Genomic DNA, 14924 nt, shown 5'->3' with positions numbered 1-14924 from the left:
GAAATGTAGTCTTCATCTAGGCTGACAGAATGACGGCAGAAGCGCAGGTGACTACAAGTACCAGAGTGCTCAAAACGCCACATGGCCACAGATTGTTTGTAAACGTTTCAACAGTCACAAGAGTGGCGGAGGTGAATCTCATGTCGGAAAGATAGTCAGTTTTTTTCCTCTTAAGAGTTTGAAAGAAGGTTATAAAATACATTCATATACAAAATAAGTAACACATTTTAGTAAACAATCATAAACAACACGCACATATAGGCCTACTTTTAATTGACGTCTTTTGTTTTTGTGTGCTGATGATATCCCCTAACGACCGTAATCACAAGAGTATTTTTACATTCTCATTAAGACATTGCTTAGTAGCTATGCTTATTTAACAGTCTGAACAGAAAGAGTGTAACTTTTTCCTACATTGTAAGAACATTTTTACTTCTATAGCCTAATATAGCCAAATTTAGCCTGTGAAACCAAGACACGTAGCTATGTTTAATTTGGGGAACATTGAACATTAACAATGTTTCTTTTTCCTTTCCATTGTATTGTGTGAGGTTCAAGACATTTCTTTCTCTCGCAATCCTTTCAACACCAAAGGCACCATTTACACAAGTGACGTCTGGCTCATTTGGAAAGCAGGTGAGGCGGTTTAACTTCCTATCTTCTTCTGAATGACTGGAGGCTAAACGGTTATGGAGGCCTAATAATAGGCTAAGGCTATACATTTCTGTATTCATCACTTCCTCTGAATGCCTAACATAACAAACATAAACATAGCCTACTGAATCATGACATGTTGAAAGTTTCAAATGAAACTGAACTTGAAAAAATATATAGCCTTACTGCTTCTTATCCATTCTATTAGAACTCTAATAAAAATAAATAAAAAATTAAGGAAATTAGGCTTACAAATGAAATATAATTTATTTCAGTCATTGAAAGAACCAAGAAAAAATAATAACTTTCTTAGCCCTACCTAGCTAAGATTTTGTAAAAGCTTTTACAGAATAGGTCATATTTAAAATGTATAAACATGTAGCCTATATGTATGAATGAGGCAGTAAGCAGAAGGTATGAGAAAGCCATAGGTTCAAATGAGTCTGACTCAGAACTACAATAGAATAATTCACCCGGTGTTCTTCACACACCAACAACACTTTCCCCACACACTTTTATTTGTATTGGTTTGAAAAAAATTGCACCCATTTAGGACTAAACCGTTTTGCTTCAATGCTAAATTTGGACTGTGAAGTTCTCTCAGATTAACAAAATATATCCAAGTACTCCAAGGCACTCGAAATAAGTAGAAAAAAGTTAAAAAGCCTTTATTTCATTGATGGCTCAAAACATTAAAAATGGTGACAGTTCCACCTACGCGTTGCGGCTTTACATGCCTTCGTCAGGGTGTGTAAAGTCTACTTTAGTTTGCAATGGAAACTTGTTTCCGCCATGGAATAAAAAAATAAAAAAAGGTACCAGTAGTTGCGACTTTTTATCTCATAATTCAGACTCTTTTTTTTCTCATAATTGCAACTTTTTTATCTCACAATTCAGACTTTATAGCTTCTGAGAAAAGTGATATAGTAATAAAATCGCAAGTGCAAGTGAAAAAAGTCAGAATTCCGAGTTTATTTTTATTTAGTTTTTTACATTCTGTGGCAGAAACAAGCTTCCATAGTTTGCACATTGTGGCAAAAAAAAGAAGAAACGTGTTGAGGCCTAAAGCATTCTGATGGCAGACCTTTTCCCTCCTCTTTCAATGCTTTCACCTGCTATCTCTCTCTGCCTTATTTGTGTTCTGTTGCTATCGTGTGTCCCTGTTCTCTCTTGGTTTCCACCATTACTGCACAGCAGCTGACTGCACTTTCTGCTGTCTAAAGCACATTCCTATGTCTCTGTGTGTTTATGTGATCAGTAGTCATTCCAGCATTAATAGTCCTATTATAGAGATCCACTCAGTTAAGCCTCATTAATGCACACCAGGAGAGAGTCCAAAGCAAATTTACTGACTTAAGCCAAGCAGAATATAAGACAAGAACCGGAAGTACTATTCTATATTTGAATATTAATTAAGGATGGTCAAAAAATGCAGAAGTGCACAGCGGGTTGTATCCTAAACTGACCACAGGGTGGCAGTAGTGACTTTGGAATCAGCATAACAGGGAATTTGCAAGCGCATGCAAGATAACAAATGGGTATTTGGAATTATTGTTTTAAAAATAGTAATTTAGGGCTAATTTGTAGCCTTATATTTTACAAATAAATCCATGCTGTAATATACCATATCTGTAATTATTTATTTAACATGGTTAAGGTCTTATCAGTTTATGTAGCACAACATTTTATACAGGCCTAGGAGTGAGTTTTAGAGATACAATCATTTTGAGGTAAGCATAATACTGTATAATGCTATAAGTCTTACAGGTTGAAACAACAGCCCTCTATTTGACATTGATTTACACCGTTTATGAATAAGTAGGCTATTTAGTTGACAAATATGGGAAAATGTGGCACGTTTTCTGACGTTTAAACCAAACACCGCCCCTACTGTCTGCCTACACTACAGTTTACATTCGCGCCCCTACTGTCTCCCTACAGTTTCAAACACTTAAAGTTCTTTAAAAGTAACCAAATATGTTACACTCCGGTGACTACGCTCTATAATGATCTGTATTGAGTAAACAAAAACTTAAAACCAGCCCATAGGCCCTCGCAACACAAGAACATGTTTTTAGAAGCCATTACCTGCGACTTGCAGGCCCCAGGTAGGCCTATTTATTTGTGTAAAAGCGGAAAATCCCGTTCAATGGCCTCGATCATTACAGCGCATCCTTCCAGTTCTCGCGAGAACTTTCGGTTCACGAGCGCCACTGAGTGAGCGCAGTGATGGCAAGCTGGAGGAGTTCGTAAAGCGACGGAGGCAAAACTGTAGTGAAGCGCCTTACGGCTGGGGCAACATTCACATCATCTCTTCCCCCCTCTTGCATTGTTGCCCCTGCCCTTTTTTGCTCTTTTTAATGAGGGGCAGGATAATTCGTAAGAAATATGCTTAGAAACCGCGTCGCGCTTTCATTTTAAGTGATTATTTGAGGTATTTCCGACCCAGTGTGCTGCATCTCCGAAAGTAGCGGATTTCTTTTTTTCTTCTCTACATTGAAAACATCCTAGACAAACACGCCGCGTAAACAAGTTCATAAATGGGTGAGTACAACATATTTGGGATAAGTCCGTTCATTTTTATGCTAGATCTTGACCTCAGTGTGCTATTGATGTGTCATATAAAACATTAATGAAACTGATATCATTGATAGTGATTGCATGATGCGTCCGTCGCACTATTATAACTATAGAAAGAAGATCTGATCATTTCAAGATGTGGACACGTTTGCATGTTTCCCCCCCTCTCTTCTCTGTTGCTGAAAGATCATGAAGAGTTAAAAGCTGAATTTCATTTCCCTATGAGGTTTCCTGCTCTCCTCCAGCTGTCCGTTATGTTTCTCTTTACAGATGTGGCTTTTGCTACATTGTTTCATGAGGATGTGCAGGAACGCTCTTTTCATTATGCATATTATTTTATTAAGACGTAACAATGCAACGTAAACTGCTCATCACATTTGATCTGTTTCCCTTTTTGGATTACCTTGAATAGTTCTGAACAGGCTACATATCGACCGATATTGTTTATTTACGACTGATTATTGTATAGATTCATGTTGAAATGTCTGTTAATTGGCTAATTATTAGTTTCCACAGAATGATAAATACAAAATAGTTTTCAATAAAATGGTCTTACGGCTTATATTAATTCATAAATAGTAATAGACTCAGATATCGGCAGGCTGATTAATTGGTTGATATTCATAGATTGTCAGTATCGGGCATTAACCCAATTGGTGATTAATATACCTGTCTGCCACTTTAAATGCTGGATGGATGGATTCTGATTGGCTGTCAATGTTTTTATCTTTCATCAGCTGGAAAATTTTATATTTTAAAAGTTGTTCCAACAATATCATTCCACTGCGTCCTTAAGTTGTGACGTGGAGTCTGCTATCATTTTAAAACGATATCTTTATCGTCAAAGTTATCGTCCTTGGTGTGAAGGGCCTTCAGTGTTGTTAATGGACAATGCACATTTTCTATATTTATATATATATTAACTTTAATAAGTGTGCATTTAAATTCAGTGGAATGTTTCCAAAAAGGAAACGTTTCTTTGTGATCAAAATGGCTTTGAGATGAGAAATGTTAAAGTTAGAACCGAGTCCCTCCCCTACATTTTTGTATCTCTGTTTCACTCAGATGTACATAACAATACAGAAGAAAAGATCACACTTCTTCCGTTTCATTGTGACTTTAGGTAGAATTTAGTGTGAATATCGGCAAATAATATTGGTCAAACGGAACAAAACAGGCCACAAATGCTTCTTACATTAGATTGTTCGGGTATGATCACATTATGTGCTTTAAATAAAGTTGACTTGTTTGTACGTTTGTTTTTAAACACACGGCCTCCCTTGACGCCCACAAGCTCATCACAGTCAATAACTGGGCAGCTGCAGCCAAAACTGTTTTTAGCATCTCAGTCCAAAAAAGAAAGTCACTGGTGTTGTTTTCCTTTCTTATACTACACTGATGATAAAACAGGATGACAGAACATTTTTGAGGAATGCCACACCGTTGGGAAATGAGAGTCATATCTGCAGAGTCATCACTGTAGAGTAATCTCATATGTAAGACTGCCGTACTGAGCCTATCATTGGCATTGGATTACAATCGTTTATGGTTTATATTTAACAAACTAAAAGCAACTTCTTATTGAATGAAGCGCAAACAGACGTACAATCGTCTTATGATCCGTTCTGTTTAAGCACTATCCCATGATGAGCTCATCAAAAAGGGGGGCGTCTTTGACAAAACAGCAGCGTGAGACCGTCACACACGTGTCTCTGATCTCTTGGCAAGATTCATCAAAGCGTTTAGATCAACAGGCATACGTGTTGAAAATTTAAACGGCACAATCCAGTTTTTGAGCACATTGCACATCCCATTTGGTTACATTCTTTAGTGACTAAAGCCATCCGTGTACAAACCCACCGGAGTGTTTGTTAGGAAAAGGTTTGTTCGTTTCTGTCTAAACATAAACGGTAACGGATATTAATGACCCAGGGCCAGCTGTGTGTACCAACTATTTCAAAACATAAATCAATGACACAAACAGGACTGCAGGACTGATATGATTTAAAAATCAATCTGACAAATGATCCATGCTCTGCACTAAATATGGAAAAAATATAAAACATGCATGATGTTTGTACCTTATATCAACCCTAAGTGGTGCATATAAGTACCTTAAGAGATATTAGCCTATGTTATTATTTACTCACCTTTATGTCGTTCTGAACCTGTATGACTTTCTTTCTTCTGTGGAACATAAAATAAGATATTGAAGAATATGTAACTGGTTTGTCCATACAGTCGAAGTCAGTGACGTCAAAAACAACATTGACGTTCATTGTATAGGGACAAAAAACATGTCTTTCAAAACATCTTTTTTTGTGTTCTGCAGTAGAAAGTAAGTTACGCAGGTTTAGAATGACTTGAGGGCAAATTGGTGATCCCTTTACGGTAATAACATGCACCTCTTTTCCTTATTTAAAAAATAAATAAAAGTTTTCAGCCACCGCCAGCGTTTTTGATCAGATTCACAAAAAGTGTAGAATATTTTGTTGTATGAATATCTGAACATTCAATACATCAAAAGAAATAATAGACCCTCTGCTTTTAGACAAAACTGTTGTTTTCTAGCTTCATAAATTATTTTTATTAACACTTGAATATGGCTAAGTTTCATAAAATAGTAACATTTTGAGCAACAACAAAAAATCATGTTTTTGTCAAAGACTGTATCTGGATCAGATTCAGAATGATGATCAAAACACAGATGGAGAAGATCGAGTCCATCAACACCCCCAAAGCTTGCACAGTCCTATAGCTTGTCCTGGGTCGACATTTCATTCAGTATCAGCAGGCAGTTTTGATTTATATGCTGTTTAATGTTGATGATCGCATTATTTTTCATATGCATATGATTATGAGATCGCTTGTTTCTGCATCTTCTTTGCATGTGCTTTGATCAGGAGATTCAGTACTCTTACAGAAGATGTGTCATAGCGCCCCTATCGTATAACAGTGAAAACACGGAAACCCGGATAATTTCGTGTTTGGCGGGGAAGCGTTTTCTCACAAATAACGGAAAATTCCGTGTTTGGTGGGGAAAGTGTTAAGGAAAGAAGATACAAAAGGTTTACTTTAGTACATTTTGAATCCGCTGTTTCAGATGACATTCCCAAAGACACACATGTATGTAATATTTGGTGACTTATTCAGTGATTTAATGAACATTGTTATCTGACCAAGCCTAAAAATGAATAATTTTCAGAATAGTATGCGTGACCCACCCATGATTTCTGATTCAGCAGTGATCATCCTGACTGCAGCATTCATAAAACACAACCCACATCCTTAAATATACCTTCTAAAAGTTTTTTTTTTTTCAGCAATGGTGAATCATAACCTTCACCAAAGAACCTCTCAGTGAACAGTTCTTAAAAAAAAAAAAAATTTCTGAAGAACATTTGAATAATCTGACCTGAAGTACCTTTTGTGTAAGGAAAAGCTTTCATTGATATTTAAGGTTCTTCATGGAACCGTCAATGACAGTAGTAAACCTTTATTTTTAAGAGTGTAGGCATTTATTTTCCTCTGTTTTGAATTAAACATGCTTATCAGTAAGTGAATTCATAGTGATCAAGGGCTCCCTGTGAGTGTGAGTGTGAATCCTCATATCGCATGCAAGTTAATGAAGCCCTGGCTTCCTCTGTTACTGTTTTTCGCCCGCAAGCTCCAGCTTTGCTTTTCCTCCCCAGTGATGTGGTGCGCTTTGGATTCTGGGAAGTGTTGCACTGTACTCCGGTCTCTTTACTGTCATGGCTGCTGTGTAATGCTCATTCATTGCCCTTTGGCAGAGAACAGGGAAGTGGTAAGAGAAGCATGTTTCTGTGTACAGTATGGCGAGTTCCCGTTATAGTGTAGCATTTACACATCTACCACAAGTTCCTCCATGTTATAGTTGCTATTTTATTGTCAGTGGAAACATTGTAGGGGAACCAGTCGTAGTTGTTTATATTACTCTTTCTTGCCTAAAGGTGACTGGTTTGGAAGATCTACACATCTCCAACTGCTTTTGTTTTTTGGTTACTAAATATTTTAGCTAATTTGATTATTCTTTCAGCTTCCAATTTAACACATCTTACCATGTTTAAAACCATTACTGCTGATTTCCCCCCAAAAGCAGGCCAGAGAATGCTAATTTTCAGCAGATCGCCTTCTGGGCATGCCTATGTTAAATAATAGCACTCATAGATCCTAATAAAATAATTCATAAGAGACTTGTTTTGTATGGCATAGACGAAAAGTTTTCTGTGCATATTTCTGGAGGGGAAATGCACAATATGCAGTAATAAAAACCATACGGCTTTTTATCAGATGGAAAAATAATAAAGTTGTCCTCGTAAAAACAGAAGGAAGAAAGAGTTATGTTTTTTGGAGCACGAGTAGTCATTGATTTCTTAAGTCTACAGGAGATTGCTCCAAGTGTTAAAGTGCAAGACAGACTTAGTGTCATGTGGTACTAGAGAAGATCCACCATGGCCAGTGTAAGAGTTTTGTACAATATTGTGCAATAGCTCCAGATTTATTCATCACATACAGCCGAAAACATCTGCTGAAAGAGCTTTCGGACATTAATAATTTAAGTTTTGTTACACTCGCTGAACATTCACTTTTAAATCATGCATTTAAGCTATGATGAAACTTTGTCTCTGCAGTATGCTCTCAAAGATCCGCATTAGGACATACAAACAACCAAGCGCTTTGTAATCACAAGCAACTTCATGATTTATTAACGTGTTTGACTTTGGAGCAGTAACTTTAAAGAAGAGTTATGAGATTGTTGTTTGTTAGCTTTAAGGAAGTAGTCTTACACTTTAGTCTCCAGCATTGAGCACAAGAGTGTTTGTCCTACATACTACATAATTTAATGGCATGTTAACTGCATGTTTTATGCTTCTGGGAAAAGTGCGTCATTTTGTTTCTTGCACCAATCATATGTTAGGTTTTTTCTGAATTTCTTCACATGACCCAAGTCTAACCCACATGATAAGTGGCTTGGCTGATAGAATTTGGGAAGCCGGGACACATGGTGAGCCACATGTGGTAATGTGTTTAAGAGGACCTTCCCCTTTTCTTCTACTATATGAAGGTCCTGTAAACAAATAAAAAAATGATATATATATATATATATATATATATATATATATATATATATATATATATATATATATACACACACATACAGAGTTAGTTTGTTTGATTCATAGGGAATATAAATTTAAACATCATTAAGAATATTGCAGTGATTTAAACCGCTTATTGACCGTTTAACAATCAAACAAGTTTGATACATTTTTGAGATTCAATTCTTTCAAACAAGTTAATTTTAGTGAATTGCTTCAAAACACTGATTCGTTTGTCATCACAGAGTGTTCAGAAACCCCTGTCTTTCTAAAATGTCAATATTGGATATTTAATTGTAAAAATAGATTAAATGAGCATGAACATTTCAATTACCATCAGCATCTGGCGCTGTTCGGAAGAGAAGAAATTGTTGAATAAAGTTGTTAATTTTTTTTTGCGCACAAAGTATTCTCGACGCTTCATAACATTAAGGGCCCTATCATACACCCGGCGCAATGCAGCGCCAAGCGCAACGCAAGTGTTTTCTGCTAGTTTCAGCCTGACGCAGTTATCATTTTCACGTCCTGAGCCACGTTTTTTTAAATAGCAAATGCATTTGTGCCCATTTGTGCGCCCATGGGCGTGCTGGTCTGAAAACGAGGTGTGTTCAGGCACATTGTTGGCGTGTTGCTATTTTGAGGCAACTGAAATAGACCATTGACCAACAAAAACCTGGTCTAAAGTCAATGGCGCAATATTTTTTTTTTTTGGTTATTTAAAGAGCGCATTAGTAATGTACACCTATAGGCGGTTCCACAACATGCTTACACTCTCACTTATCTTGCTTATTACACACACAGAAATAAAAGGACTACGATAATTGTTATAGTGTGCATAAATGTATGGTGGAAACCGGCTTGTGAAAGCTCTCAGATTTTATCAAAAATATCTTAATTTGTGTTCCGAAGATGAACGAAGGTCTTAAGGGTTTGGAACGACATGACGCGAGTAATTAATGGCAGAAAATATATTTTTGGGTGAACTAACCCTTTAAGCACATGGTTTCCCTGATAGAAGGCTGTGCACTTTAATAGTAATGTCTCTGGTCAGGTGTGGTTGAGAGTCAACGACACCCAACCCACCCACGTCGAATCAGCTGATTAATGTATATTCATGTCACTGTTACTACTTCTGTTGCCCTGGCCACAGATTTGACTAAAGCTCGTACGAAAGAACATTGATGTCTCTCCTAAAGAGCTAACCAGACCACAGCAGAGTGCATTTGGTGAAATGGGTCAGACTCAGGACTACGCCTGTGATCACAGCACTGCTCTGAATGTTGTATGTTCGTGTTAGGGTCCACCACATTTCATAGTGGTTATTTTTTATCTGCAGTTATATTAGGCCTGCAGACAGTTCCTTCAATCTACATTCGGAGGTGTGTAATAAGTCAGGGTGGCATGAAATGGTTTGGCTGTGAAGGATATCAGCTGTTCATGTCATTGACTCATTGGAGTCATTTTGAGCCATTCGCATCTAATGCTGCTCAACCAGTCAGAGTTAAGCATGAGCTCCTTGCTGTGTAAAAATACTTTTGGCAGACAGTGTAATTAATTTAATTCATGTCCGTTCCATTTAATGCAATCTAATACCGTAAAGTTGATTAACCTTTAGGGAGTACATGAAAGAAAAGCAGTCTGAGTCAGTATGCGAGAATTACCAATTAAAATGTAAGTCACAAGCTCCCTACGTGAAACAATGAGGGGTTTTAGTTCAGTTCAGTCACATCGTTAGCCAAAAAGGTTGTTCGTACAACGCTGGAACATTATTGATCTTGTTCTGAATCAATGAAACCTAACAATAATGCGTGCATGTCTTAACTTCCAAGATTTATGCAAATGGGGTGCAGTGGATTATGGGTGCAATGCTTATGGCAGGGAATGGATCAGGCATACATGAATTCAGTGAGTATTACACATCGACTGTGTTGATGTTTAATGCATAAGCTCAGAGAGTTGTGCTGGTGTGAAAAGCGCATCACATGATTTCACTGAGGTCCTCTAAAGCAGACAAACACTTGACTCACATCAGTGCAAATCAGCTGAGTCCAGACACACAGGGTAAAGGAGCTACTTAAGAAGAGGAGTAGGCCTATTTATAGCTGCTCAGGGAGATGACCAGCACGCAATGACGCTGGTAAAAAAAAACAATCCACTAATCTTCAATGCACACACGTGGTGCAAAGATCGTTTTGTTTCATTCTGATTGGTGTTTGCCTGTGTATATGTTATATGTTGTAAGTGGTTGCCAGGGTGTTGCTATGCAGTTGCTATGGTGTTCGGAGGTGTTTTTAGTGCTTGCTATGCAGTTGCTGAGGTGGTTGCTAAGTTGTTTTAGGTGGTTGATTACTAGGACATTACTATGTGGTTGTTGCTGGCTCAAGTGTCTATTATATTAGATATTACCTGGGTCTATGTGATATTTTTTAAATATCCACATGATAATTGTCCAATTGCCTAGAATATATGGCCTGGAATTGGCAACTACCTCTTGATATAATTCACATTGTAACATATAGCCTATGTCACAAATCATTGCGATACTTCCAGTGTAGGAAATTAACTTTCCTTTTAAGGGGCAACATTTTTTTTCCCTTTCGAATTGATATTCTGGTGCATTTTTACCTTCAAAAGACTTTTTTGCAAAATATTTTATTTAAACATTTTATTATATTATATTTTAAATAGATTTTAAAGAATATATATATATATATATATATATATATATATATATATATATATATATATATATATATATTTAAATTATACTTCATCAAATACTTTAATTCATTAACATGTTCTCAATAAATAGATTGAGAATTTGTTTCCTCTTACAGATAAAATTAAATCAACAAAAATCAAAGGACATTTTTTTATAGCTTTCTTTATGGGGATATTTTTATTTAAAAATGATTTATTATATATATATATATTATATTATTATATTTTATATAATATATATTATATAAATTATTTCAAATATAGTTTAAATAATATATTTCATTTTATTTATAAAAAATATTCTGTTATCCTTCATGTCAAATACTTTAATCAATTCATTAACACCATTTCTTTTTGAGAATTTGAGAATGCATTTCCTCTTACATACAAAAAAGCTGATTTTACGCTCATATGTTGATATCATGATTTCATACCCTGGATGTGTCACTAATAACTGGATCCTGATTCAGTCTCTCTTGTGGCCAATAAAAAGAAAGACAAGAATCAACAGGAAACAGCTTTGTTGTTTATGTCCGTAATTCTAGTGTGTTGTTGTGTGTGAGTGTGTTTGTGTAGGTCAGTTGTAGAAAGGTTAGGTTGTGCTGAAAAGTCAGACATAGACTGCTATTTGTGGGAGTGACAGACATTCAAGACAAATGCGAATATTCTTGGTGTGGGGGTGTAAGTGTGTGTGGGAGTTGTTTTTTTTGGAAGGCGCATTACCCTAAACATCACAGCTGTGCTTTGTCACATCTTTATTTCTAATCCAAATTTCAAACAGCTGGAGAGAGAGAGAGATGGGCCGATTTGATGGTCATCATTCAGGATGACATCAAAGTCTAGCATAACAGTTCCTTTTAAATATAATTTAGGCATCACACTCACAGCATTATAATGTACAGTATGAAACTGGTAATTGACTGGTAATTATCTAATATTGAACATACAATACATAAAAAAAAAATCACTCAGATTGTTAACTGATATTGTCCTGGTATATTGTGCGCCCCTATTTTTATTATATATTTTTGGTTAATTTCATTAAAGTGACAGTTCAACTAAAAATAAAAATACATCATCATTTACTCACCCTAATGTCATTCCAAACCCAAAGACTTTCGTTCATCTTCGGAACACAAATGAATATCTAAATGAAGATTGACAGTCCATGCAACTACAGTAGCACTTTGACGCTTCAAAAAATTCATTAAGAGTTCGTAATCTATATTAATTGATGTGCGAGAACCAATCAGGTTCATTCTTGTGTTACGCAGCACGTTTGAGCTTCCTCAGGAACCAATGAGCTTTGTTCTTGCAGGTTCGGGTGAGCTTCCGTTTATGTTCGCTGATAAATGTTGTTTATATGTTATTATAAGACTAAATTCATTCTGTCCATCATATAAAGGAATCGAGGCTCTTCAGAACATTTGGACTAAACCGCTCGATTCATTCTACAATTTTTTTATGAATTATTTGAAGCGTCAAAGTAGTAGTTGCGTAGCTGTCAATGGCGTAGCTATCTCAGATTTTATTTAAAGATATCTTCATTTGTGTTCTGAAAATGAACAAAAGTCTTAAGGGTTTGGAACGACTCGAGACGAGAGTGAGTAAATACCACCCACCCAGATTATCTCTTCACGCACAAGGGTATTGATATACCATTAGATATTCCAAAATACATAACAGCTTGGTCTATATATGATCCCTCAGATGACCCTGCAGAACATTCTGGAACATTCTGCTGAGCTGTGCAGGGAGAAAAGCATGAGGTTGTATAAAAGAAATCGGTCAGCCCACAGCCATAACAAACACAAAGGTACCGAATACTTCCAAACATCTGGTGGAACGCGCCTACGCATACACGGATATAAAAAACCTACCGGCACAAACCCACACACACAATAGAACTGCAGAAATGCGACCGTCTGTGTTGTCATATGGAGATTTGTCATCTCTAATGGCTGATCAGGCCCAGAGAGAATCTCTTCAGACTTTTCTTGCCTTTCTTCCATTGCTTTGTTGGATAAACTATAGAATTTGGTTTAAAAAAGCTTAAAGGGTTAGTTCACCCAAAAATTCTGTGATAATTTACAAAAACATGTAGACATCTTCTATGTAGAGCGAAGATTGTATAGATGTCACAAAGGATGTTTGCAATGTCCTGCTGTGTGTGTTTGTGTCTGTGCAACATGCGTTGCATTGAAGCGAAGCGTGGGTGTGATCTCGTCTTGTGTGGCATGGCTTGATGACTCATAAACGCATCATTGTGATGTTCTATCTCCATCTCTCATCCCCATCCTGACGGTAACCCCTTCCCACCATCATGACCTCATGCAAACACACACAATTCAATTCAAACCCGCAGAGTCATAAAGCTGGGAGGATGGCATGCTCATCCTGCACTTCCCTAACAAAAATAGCACCTCTGTGGTTCAGTAGAATTCAAAAAGCGTTCTTTAAATATTACGAACATAAACGTATATTGTCACTTTAATTTCTCGGTTCCTTGTTTTGTTGCTTTCGCTCCTGCCTTGATCTCACCTAGAAGAATCCTATCTGCAGTGAAAACATGATGCCTTCTGATGCTCCAGGGGCCTGTCAGCTCTTATCCTTTCGGAAGTCCTCATATCTTTCTTTCGCTATCTCAGTAAATGTTTTATTATTGTATCATTATGTGATAAAAGAAAGGAAGTTATGATGTTGTCAGAGCACACATGACAAAGTAGTTTTTATGGTAAGCATCACTGTTTGTATTGCTCTAAAATAACCTAGCAACACCCTAGAAACCATCCAGAATACAATAGAATCATCTAGAAACACACTAGAAACAACCAGAACATGGATAGCAGCATAGCAGCACACTCAAAAACATTCCAAACACCTTAGTATCAACATAGCAATGCCCTGGCAACTGCACAGAACACCCTTGAATCAACTAGCAGCACCCTAGAAAACATCAAGAACACCTTATTCTCACTAATCAATGCCTTAGAAACCATCCAGTACGCCCTAGAATCACCCGCAACACCCTAGAAAACATTAAGAACACCCTATTATCACCTATCTATGCACTTCAAACAGTCCATCCTAGCAACACCTTAGAAACAACCCAGGACACATAGCAGCATAGCAACATGCTACAAACACTCCAAACATATTACTACACGCATAGCAATGCCCTGGCAACCACCCACAACAGACTAGTTGTTGCAGCCACTTAGGCAAGCACCACTAAAAACATCTAGTTTAACTTTACTATATAAGATAAGAGTAAGATAAATCGGCAACAGTACCAAAAACAGGATCTTTGGTTGTGTATGTTGAATTACAAAAGTCGCATATAAAAAATGTTTGCATCTCCTATAAGGTCAAATGCAATGATGATTAAAATGAAATGTTGATTCTTTGAGAAATATAAATGGATCTCCTGTAGGTTGTTTTATTTTTCACTGAATGGAGAAAGTCTGTGTCTAAATAAGTCTCGTACAGTAATACTGTATATCCTGCTTCCTGTGTGTAACTATTAAGCACTAAATCTCTCTGTTTGCTTTCCTCTCTCTCAGTGGAAGCCATTGTGGAGTTTGATTACCAGGCCCAGCATGAGGACGAGTTGACCATCGCTGTCGGTGACATCATCAGTAACATCAGGAAGGATGAGGGGGGCTGGTGGGAGGGAGAGTTGGAGGGTCGGAGGGGTCTCTTCCCCGACAACTTTGTCAGGGTAAGTGCTGAACTCAGTGTTTGCACTTTTGACCTTTCACTGCCGGGGGTAGTGGATGAATTCACACCACAGTCTCACCACATTTTCCTTCATTTAGCATGACCACGCTCTTAACACTAAATGTGCAA

At 37.0% G+C, this 14924-nt stretch overlaps 1 protein-coding gene across 7 annotated transcripts in view; it reads left to right on the top strand.

Annotated features, from left to right (window-relative positions):
- Positions 1-14: 14 nt before the first annotated feature.
- sh3kbp1 (SH3-domain kinase binding protein 1) overlaps positions 15-14924 on the top strand; it is a 44517-nt gene continuing 29607 nt past the window's right edge. For 3 of the 7 annotated variants that reach the window (XM_079601164.1, XM_079601163.1, XM_079601162.1), the window contains exons 1-3: positions 15-47; positions 552-636; positions 14639-14796. In XM_079601164.1, the coding sequence (XP_079457290.1) occupies positions 30-47; positions 552-636; positions 14639-14796 (261 nt within the window). In that variant the 5' untranslated portion in view covers positions 15-29. Of the gene's footprint in view, positions 48-551; positions 637-2802; positions 3199-14638; positions 14797-14924 lie in introns of those variants that run through there. The other 4 variants (XM_079601168.1, XM_079601165.1, XM_079601167.1 and 1 more) reach the window with 4 other exon arrangements.

This window comes from Phoxinus phoxinus (assembly GCF_949152265.1).
Source record: "Phoxinus phoxinus genome assembly, chromosome: 24".
Classification (NCBI taxonomy): Eukaryota; Metazoa; Chordata; class Actinopteri; order Cypriniformes; family Leuciscidae; genus Phoxinus; species Phoxinus phoxinus.
Note: the sequence above shows the minus strand (reverse complement) of the source record. Positions and strands in the feature narration are given on the sequence as shown.